This window comes from Miscanthus floridulus, chromosome 18 (genome assembly GCF_019320115.1).
Source record: "Miscanthus floridulus cultivar M001 chromosome 18, ASM1932011v1, whole genome shotgun sequence".
Lineage (NCBI taxonomy): Eukaryota > Viridiplantae > Streptophyta > Magnoliopsida > Poales > Poaceae > Miscanthus > Miscanthus floridulus.
In genome coordinates this window covers 94,094,302-94,107,738 of record NC_089597.1, presented here as the reverse complement: position 1 = coordinate 94,107,738, position 13,437 = coordinate 94,094,302, and the positions used below count along the sequence as shown (strand labels likewise).

General features: G+C 53.1%; 1 protein-coding gene across 1 annotated transcript; it reads left to right on the top strand.

Annotated features, from left to right (window-relative positions):
• The first annotated feature begins 11,963 nt into the window (after nt 1–11,963).
• Nucleotides 11,964–13,379, top strand: LOC136519963 (exopolygalacturonase-like). Its single transcript, XM_066513363.1, has 3 exons — nt 11,964–12,416; nt 12,543–13,061; nt 13,143–13,379. Exons 1-3 carry the CDS (start codon nt 11,964–11,966, stop codon nt 13,377–13,379), a joined length of 1,209 nt encoding a protein of 402 aa, XP_066369460.1.
• The last annotated feature ends 58 nt before the right edge of the window (nt 13,380–13,437 follow it).

The window sequence follows — 13,437 nt, the reverse complement described above, 5'->3', positions numbered from 1 at the left end:
CAATTGGGGGTGGCATGGGGAGCGGTTCTACATCAGGAACCCAGCGAAGGTGTCATTCCTGTCATTCTCCGAAAGAAGACTGGAGAGGTGGGAGAGCTGGTCGTGGGGTCCCTCTAGTTGGTAGAACAAGCTAGAGGTCATCAAGGCAGAGCTTTACAAGCTAGTGCAGCATGGCCTCAATGGGCTATGGGTGTTCCACACCTTCTTCCACTATCGAGTCGCCTTGCTGGCAGAGAGGAGGCGGCCAATGTGGGCCTACTCTGGCCTAATGGATCCCTATCACGCATCGCCAGTGGAGTTGGCAAAGGACGAAGTCTAGAGTTGACTCGACCAGGTGCTGCAACTAAGGGATAAAGAGTCCCTTAAAGGAAAGCCTAGACCTCTTCATGTTGCAAAGCTGTCCAATTTGGTATGCTCCCCTCTTCTTATTTCATGTCCTTTTCCCTCTTGCTCTCCTATATTTTGATTTCGAGTCATCTATTTTGTAGGGACTCGTAGGTTACAAGTCCTGGCCACATCTTCTGAGGGGCTAGAGGGCGCAGCTCAGCAAGCCGCTCTGAAAGAGGCAGCGGTTGCCAAAAAGAAGAAGAGAGCTAAGAAGGCCTAGAGAAGATTCAAGAAGGAGAAGGAGATCAGTCGGTGGGTCTAGACGGGTGAAAATAGGAGCGATGTGACAGCGGAGCTCGAGTCAGAGGAGCCCATGGAGATGGGTGGCGATGCGAGCACCTTCAAGGATGAAGGAGATAGGGGCGTCGTCGTGACCTTAGTGGAGAGTCATGAGCCTACGGCTATATCCATCGGTGGTGGGCAGGATACGAAGAGGCATGGCGATGTTCCTACATCAAGGAAGCACGTTGCGAGCTCGTACACCGCCATCGAGCGAGAGGCGAAGCGGGCGTGGTCACCGCGCCCTTTGGAGGAGTCATTGGCTTCGCACCCCCTGCTCTGAGCATGGCAGGGCACGTTAGCCAGTCGAAGGAGCATGCTCGTACCCTCGTATCTTTAGGGTCGGCACATGCACATGACCCACAATGGGGAGACACCATCAGTTGCTCCGGTGGGTGCACCATGAGCCGGCGGTCACGGCCATTCATGGGCCTATCGGGAACCGGCTGGGTCGACTCCTCCCTCGGTTGATATGAGGGGGCACGGGTCACAACCCATGAGCGGTCCTCATCCAGCGGGCTCATCGCCAGCGGGTCAGGGCTTCAGGGCCCTGCCGCTTTCGTCCAGGTATGCATCTTTGTTCCTTTTCGATCTCACAGTTGAGTTCTTTGAGCGCAACTGACCTATACTTGTTTGATAGTGGCTAGGGACTAACAGGGCTGGGCATCACCCCGCCTCCCATGCGGGACAAGTGGAGACCTAGCCTATAGCGAGTTGCGATGAGCAGCGGGGAAAGCAGACTGGCAGTGGTGCGACCTTCTCTTCTGGGGGTTGCATCCTCCTGGTCGGTCGTGAGTATGATGGTGGCGGCAGCAGCGGTGATGGCGGCAATCCTCATGGCGACGGCAGAGGTTGGGTTAGAGATGACCCTTGCGATCCCTCCCCCAACAGCCACAGCAAAAGAGAGGAAGGAAACTGGGCTCCCTGCCTTGCCCGGTAAAGGAACACATGGCTCGCCCTCCTAGTCAGAGCTAGAGGGTTCAGGAGGAGATGTGGCTAGGCCAGAGGCAGAACATCCACTGGTGGGCCGCAGAGTTGAGATAGTGGAGATCCCTTGCTCTGGCAAGGCAGGCACTAGGGTGGAGCCGCCAGCCATCCCGCCATCGTAGGAGTTGGCGATGGTCCGGTCGTCGCATGATATTGCGATGGCTAGATCTTCCAATGGGTTGGGGGTCACCCATGAGCTAGTGTGGCCCTGCCCCGATGACCCAAGGAAGGCTCGGTTCATCCTTTGTGATGAGGAGGAGGTGGTGCTCTGGCACATGCTTGAGGAGAGAGGACTATCGATGGAGTCCGATCTCGCCAAACCAAGGCGACGCTCAAGGAGGCCTTGGAGCGGGTCGAGCTCATCCATCAGGTGGTCTTAGTTGACCTACCACACATCACAAAGGTAACCTTTCTGTGTTTTTAGCATTTGTCCTTAACTCCTTGGTCTTTCACTGGTTGTTTCAGCATGTTTGCTTTCTCGCTTTACAGGAGTTAGAGGTGACATCGATCCGCAAGTCCTGTTTCCTTCGAGAGGAACACGGTTGGATGGAGCAGGAAGCCACGATGTCATGGTGGGTTGATGAGCTTGAGCGCTAGCTAGAATCCACCCACTGTGAGTCCTAAGACCAAGCAGCCGAGGCAATGGGAGCGTGGGCAACGGAACTACTCGTGGTGAAATGGGTGACTGCTGCTGAGCAGGGACTTGACGCAGCGAAGGTCCACCTAGCAGAGACCGAGGCGGTGCTCCAGAAGTCCTTGGAGGCTCTAGAGAGGGAGCAGAAGGCTCGGTCAAAGGCTAATCAAGAAGTGCTCATGCTTTGGGGGTAGGTGCTTGGGGCAGAGGAGTCAAACGCTCGACTGCTCGAGAAGGTGACCCGGTAGGAGGAAGGACTCCATCCTCAAAAACACCCACCTCGATATGTACCTGTTCCACCTTTGGTTTATGTCTTGGTTTTTCCTTTCCTTTGCTTCTAAACTTGTTGTCCTTTTTCTAGAACTGGGCGGAAAAATTGGTTCTCTAGAGCGGGAGCTGGAGACAGCCAAGGCGGCGATCGGTTGGAGCGAGGAGGTGCTAGCTAAGTCCCTTGAAGAGTGATGAGATCTCAAGGGGGAGCTCGATCAGATCTGCAATGTCGCCTAGGTGGTTGTTTCCAAGGTGTTTGGGTCGACACCGAGCACCAGCACGCCCACCGTCCAGCTGGCGGAGGCCCCGAACAAAGTTTAGGCGCTTATCTCCGATGGCATGTTCTATGGGACATCGAGGGTGCTAACCTCGATGGTGACACACCACCCGAATCTAGACTTCACCGCCATCTGTAGAGGGTACGCCGATGGCTGGAGCGCGAATGCCATCCATGCGCTCGGGGAGAGCTTGGTGCCATATGCACAGATGGTTGCCGAGCAAGTCTTCGGCAGTGGGTGATGGAGGCTCGCCGTGCGAGCGTGGCTGAAGGCGTGCGTCAAGAAGTTGCCATTCGGCCTACGGATGAAGTGGAGATCAAGTCGGGAGCGAGAGTTGTCCTGCCTCTGCCCAAACAGCCCTTATCCTCATCGACCGAGCTGTCAGCCGATTCCGTCGGGCGGGCACAATAGAATTTAGAGTAAAAACAGTAAGTATATGTAAAGGATAAGTTCATGGGGGAGCCCCCGTGTGAACAACTTTTTGTATTCATGAATACTTCAGTTTCGTTTTTGTGATGTAATCACCCGTAAGGGAAAGCTTGTCCCATCCGTCTTTGTTTTCACCCTAGCATAGCTTTGTTTTTTATCCTTTCTTTTTTGCACCTACCCGTTTGACCCATAGGCTGCAACCTTAAGAACCTGGGCATGGCTCGCGAGGCTCAGCTACTCGTAACCATAGGTCATGGCAGGGTGTGATCGGTCGGGAGTTTAAAACATAAGTTACGTAGGGTAAATAAATGAACGGACTACCCTTTTGTTTGGGTGAAAAGTATTACTATATGATAGTAAAAAAGAGGGGTGGTATTGCACCCTTGTGGAGCCCTGAGTGACCCAGTCCAAGAGTGTTTGGAGTTGGCCTCGATACCACGTTCGGACATGATGTATCCAAATAGCTTTCCCTTCGGAACCCCTAAAACATATTTTTCGGGATTCAATTTGATATTGAATTTTCAGAGGTTCGCGAACGTTGCGGCCAAGTTTGTGATCAAGTCACAAGCTTGAGCCATTTTGACCACTATGTCATCAACATACACGATAATTATTGGTTTTGGCCGATCGACTTGGTCAGGCTAGTCGAGCGGGTCGATTTGGTCAGCAAAGCATTGCTGCATGCACCGTTGATAGGTGGTGCTAGTGTTCTTCAGACTGAAAGGCATGGTTACATAGCAGTATGAACCATATGGGGTGATGAATGAAGTTGCGAGTTGGTCAGACTCTTTCATCACAATCTGGTGATAGCCTGAGTAGGCATCTAGAAAGGAGAGGATTTCGTAGCCTGAGGTGGAGTCGACTATCTGGTCTATTCATGCCAAAGGAAAATGGTCCTTTGGACACGCTTTGTTGAGGCCAGTATAATCAACACACATTCTCCATTTCTCAGTCTTCTTTTTAACAAGAATAGGATTGACTAGCCAGTTGGAGTGGTATACCTCCTTGATGAATCTGGCTGCTAGGAGTTTGGCGACCTCCTCACCTATGGCCCTGCACCTCTCATTGTCAAAGCAACGCAGGCATTGCTTGGTAGGCTTTGAGCCTGGGATGAGGCATAATGCATGCTCAGCGACCTCCCATGGTATGCCTAGTATGTCAGAAGGTTTCCATGTGAAGACATCACGATTGGTGCATAGAAAGTCAGCGAGCTCGCATTCCTATTTGGCCATGAGCTGGGTCTTGATCCACACCATCTTGGTTGGGTCGGTGGGGTTGATCCCCACCATCTTAGTTTCCTCAATTGGGCGAAAGGCAGTCGAGGAGGTTGGCTTGTTGCAGACTAGGACTACCGGAGTCGACGAATTTCTAAGCTGAGGGAGCTCAGCTGAGTTGATGATGGTAGTGGCGAGCTTGTAATGCTCGTGGTCACACGTGTAGGTGTGCGAAAAGGTGCTACCCATAGTGATGGCACCATTCGGTCCTAGCATCTTCAACTTGAGGTAGGTGTAGTTGGGGATCGCCTTTAACTTGGCGTAGCATGGCTGCCCCAAGATGGCAATGTCGAACCCTAGGAAGTCCACCACCTAAAAGGTGAGGACCTTCGAGCAAAAGTTGGCTTGGTCACCAAACATGACGGGCAGGTCGATCTACCCGAGCGGGTATGCCTGTGTCCTCGAGATCACGCCGTGGAAGAGAGAGCTCACTAGGTGGAGTTCCGACCAGGGGATGCGCATGGCATCGAGGGTATCGACGTAGAGGATGTTGAGACCGCTGCCTCTATACATCAGCACCTTAGTGAGGCGCTTCTTGCGGACAATGGGGTCAATGATGAACGGGTAGGATGGTTCCTCTGATCAAAAGTGATCGAAGATTCTGACTAGCTGAGAAAAGAGGGGATGGCCATTTCGGCGACGCATGCCTCTCTGTAGCGCACTTTGTGCTGGCGCTTAGAGTAGATGGCATCGGGTCCCCCAAAGATCATGAGGCATTCCTCGGGATTAGGAAAGTCGTCCCCATCCTTGTCCGCCACACCTCCCTTCTTGCCCGCTGCCTCCTTACCCTTTCCTTCTTTCGGCCCGTCGGCCTGTCGTAGAAAGCGCTTGAAGAGTTCGCGGTCCTTATAGAGGTGCTTGATAGGGTAGGCATGGTTAGTGCATGGGCTCTCCATGAGCTTGTCAAAGTGGTCGAGCAGGCCCTGCTGGGGCTACTTGCCCACACAATCGGCCGCAGTGACCAAAGCGGAGTTGGCCGGTAGGCGCCGATCCTTCTTGTTCTTTTTGCCCCTTTGTGTGGAGGGACCCTCATCTTGGTCCTCACGCTTGGCCTTGCCCTTGTCCCAGCCTCCACTAAAGACTACTCCGACTGCCTCCTCGCCGAAGGCATGGTTCGTGGTGACGTCGAGCAGGTCACGGGTGGTATGGGGCTTTAGACAGCCGAGCTTGTGGATCAAGGACTCATAGGTTGTCCAAGAGAGGAACGCACTGATGACGTCTGCGTCGATGACATCAGGAAGGGAGTTGCATCATTTTGAGAGCCTACGGATGTAATCCCTCAGGGACTTGGGCTCCTACTGGCAGCTCTTGAGGTCCCAGGAATTCCTAGAACGGACATACGTCCCCTAGAAATTCCCGATGAAGATCCTGTTGAGATCCGCCCAGTCATGGATGCTGTTAGGTGGGAGGAATTCTAGCCATGCTCGAACAAGCTCCCCCACGCAGATGGGGAGGAATTGAATGATGAAGTGGTCATCATCCACCCCTCTAGCTTGGCAGGCGAGCCAGAAGTCTGTGAGCCATATACCGGGATTCATTTCCTCGGTGTATTTGGCGATGTTGGTAGGTGGTCGGAAGCGCTATGGGAACGACGCTTTCTGGATGCGATGGCCAAAGGCCCATGGTACCAGGCCATCCGGGCTAGGACTCCAGTCATCTGGTCAGCAACCATGCCTGGGGTGCATTTCCCAAATTCCCCTCGATGGTCGGGCCAGGGCCGGTGCCACCTGCTCTCACCACCCCGTGATGGACGTTATCATCATGCCGGGCTTGATGCTGATTGTTGATGACGCTACGTGCATCTCGGTTCGGCCTGAGTCGTTTGCGCACAGGTGGTGGTGTGGAGTGGGCGCTGGGTCAGGCCGTGGTGCAGCTGCGGCCTCATGTTCCACGCTTGGTGACTGTAGCGGTGAGCGGATGGAGCGGTTTGATTGGTGCGCCCCTATTCCCCAGGTAGGGAGAGAGGCCACGAGTCGATGTCGCGACATAGAGCTCTCCGCTTGTTGGATAGCAGCGGTTTCCACCAATGCCCGGAGGTTTCGGTGGATCGCCTACTCCTAGGGGTCGTCAGACTTGGGAAGGCCGCGTAGAAGCATCGCGGCAGCGGCGATGTTCTAGATAGCCCGAGCGAACTATGGGGGATCATTTCCTCTGTCCATGATGTTGCGCTGGACCTGGCGGGCTCGACCTCGGGTGCCGCTCACCAGGTTACGTGCGCGTGACGCAGCATGCTACGCTGAGTGCACCAGTGCAGGTGGCGGCTGGCTCTGCCACCTTTGTCGTAACTCCTCGTCGTGCTCCTGCGCGTGTGAGGGCCTCCACATGAGGGTCCGAAGGGGTGTGAGTCTGTAGGGAATCCGCTACCACCAATGACTGTCCTAGAGTGTCCACCATAGCACACTCCCAGGACAGAGGGTGGCTAGGTGCCATAATGTCACCGATGCTGGAGCCATCGCTTTCAACCTCATCATCCACGAGGTCATGGAAAGAGGCGGGAGTGTAGCCCGCCATCCCCACAAATTTGGATGTGAGAGGGGGCGGCGTCATCATCTTTTGGAGCCCCCACGTGTATGCGTACGCGTCCGCGGGGGACGCGAGGCCATAGGGGAATCGGTCATATGGCAGTCGCTGTGGGGACAAGGGGGTCCCTCCAAAGAGTCGAAGAAAGATATTAAATAGCGAGTAAAGAACAATATGTACGTTACTCATAGTGGGGTTTGAGCCCAGCGTGGGCTCGGAGCGAAGCGCAGGTGTCTCGTCGTTGAGGTCGTCGGGTGACCCAGAGCCGACGGAGGGTGCTCCTCCTCTGACGGGCGCCGAGACAAGTGTCTCCTCGTGAAGGCGAAGCACACCGAGCTGGTCGGCGATGAAGTCCAGGCTTCCGAAGAGGAAGGTCTAGGATGGCTCAAAGACGGGAGGAACCCACATCCCAATAGGTGGGAGCATGGGAAACTCAGTGAGACAAAGCAAACCATATCGCTTGAGCCCATCATGACGAAGATGGCGGAAAGGTGGGCCATCCGATGACCAAAGACATGAACGTGCGGCGTTCTCCCCACGGACGACGCCAACTGTCGGTGCGAAAAGTGACCAACAAGTAAATATTTGTAGTTTTGCCGTACGTTGTGATCGGATGTGGCCTAGCACTCAATGACACAGGGTTTATACTGGTTCAGGCAATGTGCCCTACGTCTAGTTTCAGTTGGTCGGTGACTTTATTCCTGAGCCTAGGTGCTCGAAGTTTGCAGTGGGGTTACAAACGAGTGGGAATGAGAAGGGGGCGTTAAAGGTCCGGTCGGACTCTGAACCGAAGGGCCAAGAGTGACGGAAGCTCCAACGTGCGCTAAGTATTGGAACGTATGCTCTGTGTAGCTTTAGAGTTCTAGAGCTGTGGAGTTGTTCGAGTGCTCAGAATGTCTAAAGCTTAGCAGAGAAAGAGAGTCAGAATCAACCTCCTTTTAGGAGAGAGCGCATCCCCTTTTATAGGTGAAGGGGACGGCCTTACAAGTTAGGAGAGAGAGAGAAAGAGTGTGTGTGTGTGTTTTCTAGTCTTGTTGCCCACGCTGTCCGGTACAAGACAATTTGTTGGCACCCATAATACTGTTGATGTCCAGATGCATGTGGCAGGCTCCATCATGTTCTCCTGGTATGGCAAATGTCAGCGTCTACCATACTGTAGGGCAAATGTCGATGCCCATAACACTGTTCATGTTCTAACATGTATGAAAGGTTGCAAAGCATCCTTCTGGCACGGCCTGGTAGCACTGTCCTGTAGGTGTGCAGGGTACAGTCATCGGTATTACGGTAGACTTAAGCGCCTTGCCTTATCTGCTCTGCCTGTTTCTTGGGTCCTTACCGAGCGGGCATCCTCGATCGGTCGTTCCCTTGGCTCCGACCGCGCCGGTCGAAGAAGGGCTGTAAGCAGAGGTTCGGTGTGTTCCCGGTCGAAAAAGCGGGTCGAAGTCGGAAGCGAGCATCGTCCCCTCCTTGGCCAGGCCTTCCGATCGGAAAAAGCGGGTCGGAAGCGAGTGTCGTTCCCTCCTTGGCCAGGCCTTTAGGTCGGAGACTGGATCACTCTTTCGGCCTTTCGTGAGGTATCTGGGCCGGCCCAGGAGTCGCGCGTTTGTTGTAAAATGCTGTCTGCTGGGCCGAGCTTTTGCTGAGAAGCGGACCCATCGGGGACACTGGGGTTATGAACCCAACACATAGCATCTCCAATAGTTCCCGAAAGAGCAATTGATAAATCAATAAGTTTTCCAAGTGGCTAACAAAACTTGGGAGCATATTTGTTTGGTTTCTCCAACAGTTTTCAATATCTCGGTCCTAAAATATAAAAAAACAATTTTATATTAGTAATCCCGAACTATTTCTAAATCATCCTAACAACTTTTATATTTTCTTTCTCTCTTGTATATTAAATATTTGCATCAGGAACAATGTTCTACTCTTTATTTTTGCCCATGTCCTTCCACCTTAAGATTAGTCAATGAATATGCATACGTGCGCGTATTTATCCGCACGATTAGGTTGAGCTTCTCAAGTGCAGAAAGATTAAAAGTTGTTGGAGAGCAGTTTTTTTCAATCTTGCTAAAAAAACCTAAGATCCCTTCTTATTAACTCGCTAAAACTACTTTTTAGCAGGAAATAGCGAAATGAAATTCCATTCTTAATACAAGGACACAGGTCAAGGATAAGGGAATCTGATTTAAGAATATGCCTAGAGCCATTGTGATACAACCCAGATTACTTTTGTTTATTTACTAATGAGTGTTCGTCAATGGTGAGAGAAAGATCCTACTCGAACCTAGCTACTCGATCAGTACAGATTTAGGGATGCAAACACACTGGCACAGTACGGGGATTTGTTGTGGTGTTCTAGGAAAATAAAATCCATGATCATGAAGTGAAAAGCATGTGGTAACAAAATCAAATCAAAAGTACAAAACTATCTCGATTAACTGATCGAAATCTAGAGCATGATGTTTTCAAGTCATTGATGTATACAGATGGGCTGGCTTTTCACAGAAATGGTTATTCAAGTGTACCGGTATGAGTTTATGCGGGTCCTTCTACTCCATGGACTTTTGAAGTGGCTCTTTTTGAAAAGTAGAGAGGATATGTAGGCGTAACCGATTCCTTTCTTTGCTCATCCTGGGCCTGCTCTTCTGGCTTACCAGCTTACATATGCTTCCTACTCTTGGCTCAACAGTCCAGCCTACAACAGCCAAAAGTCTACCCTTATATGTTAGGGCTTGTTGTTGAGTATTTTATGTACTCAACCCACACTATGCTGGGATTTTAGGAATGAAGTTGTTGGAGTATATACACGGATAAAGCTGACGGAGTGTATGCAAGGGTGGAACCGCATGAGCATAGACGAGGATGAAACCATAGTAGCGCGCACAAGAAGGATAGAGGGCAAAGGCTGGGGTACCCTCCGGCTTCAAGGAAGCTTAATTAGGGGACCATCTGGCTGGTGACGTCCACTCCTAGCGAGAGCGCCACCCAAGGCTCGAACTCGAGACCTTCCTCTCAAGAGTTTGGTCACTTGACCGTCCCGGCTGAGCATCCTCCCCGCGCACAAGAAGGATGATGCAAGAGTGCCTACAAAGATGAAGATACATGAACGATCATAATGATGAGGATTACATTTGCACTCAAGTTTGTCTACATGAACATTTTTAAAAAAAAAAAAGTTTGTCTATATGAACGGAATCACAACGGTACGACGTAGGACCGCTGTAGTTGAACTCCGATGTTCGATATATGTAAGGCCTATGACCCAAGCTATGTAAAGAAGAACCCTTGTAATATCAATAACGAGTATGGTATTTTATATTAATCTGTATATTCAGAAGTGATACATGCTCCCTCTGTCCCGTAATATTTGCACATATCTGATTCAATTTTTTTTCCAAAATAGATAGCTGGACGCAAATCATAGTTTGATACAATGTCTGACAGACGGCACAGTTGTCGAGCTAATAGAATAAAATAAAAATGAGAAGCAGACCATTCCAGCGCTTCCTGGCCACTAGTTCCTCTACCTATTCATCGATTTATATTATAAAAAAGAAAACGGACTTTCAACTTTATCTGTTCCTTCCGTTTCTCGATGGTTTCGTTCCGTCGCCGCTGTTCTGTTCGTATTTGATTTACAGGGGCAGAAACATCACTTTTCACCTATCTTGGTTTGCATGTCCAAACCTAGAAATGAAAATATTTTGGAATAGAGGGAGTAATGGACCTCCTAGAGTAGTAGGGCCCAACACACAACCACTGGTTCATACAGTACTCCCTCCGTATATCTTTTAGAGGTCGTTTTGGACAGGTTTACGCATACCAAGGTGTGTTTAATTTGGGTCTAATCTTCCATGTTTGCCCTTATTAAATAGGGTGTTGAGTAAGATCCTAACAGAAATCTCTCTCCGATGGATTGGTTAGTGTAGTTTGTGTTAATGCTGCGGTCCTGAGTTCGATTCCCTAGGCTGCATGTTTTTTTGCTTCGCTGCCTTTTTTGCATGGTTTTGCATGGCGCTGCAGCTTTTTTCCGTTTCGCGCGTTGCTGGCTGCCGCGGATGGAGGGCGTGGGTAGCTTTTCCCTTTCGCGCTGTACTGGACCAGCGCGAGCTCCATGTCCGAGACCGGCGCCAGCTCCATCTCTGAGGACTCTGACGTGAGCTCCATCTCCATGTCCGAGCAGGCGTGGCAGCGAGGCGAGCGGGCACAGTGGCGAGGTGAGGCGAGCGCGGCGGCGAGGTGAGCGAGCCCGGCGGGGAGGCGAGCAGGCGCGGCTGCGAGGCAAGCGAGCGAGATGCCGAGGGCCGCAGCGCTAACGAGGGTCAAAACGGATTTGGAAACCGAGGGTCGCGGCGTGAACCGAGGGTCGCGGCGTGCATTAACTCGAAACGGATTTGGAAACCGATGAGTCAGGGGCAAAGCCGTCTCCTTTGGCCAGCGCGGGGACGAACGACTTGTATTGTGCAACTCGAACGAACCCTCAGAACGACCTCTAAAACATATACGGAGGGAGTACCTACTTGGATCAATAGTTCATACAGTACCTACTTGGATCAATAGTTATTCGGTCTGTTCGTTTATTGGTTTCAGTGTTTTTCTCTTATAACGAACCAACACTAGTTAGGCTTCCAGAAAACAATAGAAGAACCGGCTCATTAGGTTGTGACGCGAGACAATTCAGCCAGGAAACAAGGTAAACGTTGGTGCTCACGGCAAGAGCAGCTTCCCCGCCTTATAACAAACAAGCAATATACAATTGCGCGGTCCCAAGAACGACAGGCCGTAAAAACATGCTCGGAGCAATGCGTGATTATGCCAATTGCGTGCATGCACGCTGCGTGTGTTGGCTAGCTTTAATTCGACCAGTTCTTCCAGATCGAGCTGACGACGTACCTACCCACAGCCATGCCACTGCGCTTAGCCGCCGCTCTGCTTCTCCTGGCCACGGCGACGACGTCGTGGTTCGCGGAGGTCGCCACTGCCGGCCGCGTCTTCAACGTCTCGGATTTCGGCGCGGTCGCCGACGGGCGCACGGACGATTCCGAGGCTTTCCTTCGGGCGTGGACGAAGGCGTGCGCGACGCCAGGGAGAGCCGCGGTCGTCGTCCCCAGGGGCGACTACCTGCTGCACCCGCTGGTGTTCCGGGGTCCCTGCAAGGGCTACATGGAGGTCCACGTCCGCGGCGTCCTCCGCGCGCCGCCGGGACTCGGCGCCTTCCGTGGCTGCCGCGAGTGGGTCCACTTCTCCAGCATCGACGGGCTGCTCGTCACCGGCGGCGGCACGTTCGATGGCCGCGGCGCCACGGCGTGGCCGCTCAATGAGTGCCCGCAGAAACGCGACTGCAAGCTTCTGCCCACCGTAAGTTCAGGGTCATAACAAGCATGCTGACATGCTGCGTGTTCTTCCACGTAGGCCGTCCGATAGAAAATCCAACGATCTTGCGTTCTGATGATTTTTTTTTTCCTGATTCATCATCATCATCAGTCCATCAAGCTCGGGCTGGTGAGGAACGCGACCATCACGGGCGTGACGTCGCTGGACAGCAAGTTCTTCCACGTCACGGTGGTGGGCAGCCACGACGTGCGCATCCACCGCGTGAGCATCCGCGCGCCGCGCAGCAGCCCCAACACGGACGGCGTGCACATCCAGGGCTCCTCCAACGTGCACGTCACGGACTGCGCCGTGGCCACCGGCGACGACTGCGTCTCCGTCGGACCGGGCGCCTCGGACGTGGTGGTGTCCGGGGTGTCGTGCGGGCCGGGCCACGGCATCAGCGTGGGCAGCCTCGGCAGGTACCCCGGCGAGGAGGACGTGCGGCGGCTGCGCGTGGCCAACTGCACCCTCGCCGGCACGTCCAACGGCGTGCGGATCAAGACGTGGCGCGGCGAGACCTGGCCCACCGCTGTGTCCGGGCTCGTCTTCGAGGACATCGTCATGAGGAAGGTCCGCAACCCCATCATCATCGACCAGGAGTACTGCCCCTACGCCTCCTGCCGCGAATCGGTCCGTCGGTCGATGCAAACTTCTGGATTCATGCATCACAAAACGCTCATCTCTATCACGTTTTTCATAGTCGGCTTGCAGGAGCAGCGGCCGTCGGCGGTGAGGATAAGCGACGTCAAGTTCAGGAACATCCGGGGCGAGTCGGCGACCAAGGTCGCCGTGAAGCTGTCGTGCAGCGAGGCGAGCCCGTGCCGGGAGCTGGAGCTCAGGGACATCGACCTGCGCTACGTCAAGCGCGGCGTCGCCACGCAGTCGCGGTGCGCGCACGTCGCCGGCGGTGTGGTCGGCGGCACTCTAGTCCCTCCCTCGTGCATATGAAGGCCGCTGCATGTCAGAGATGGAACAACTGAAGAGGAACTACGTTTTGCTTGCTTAG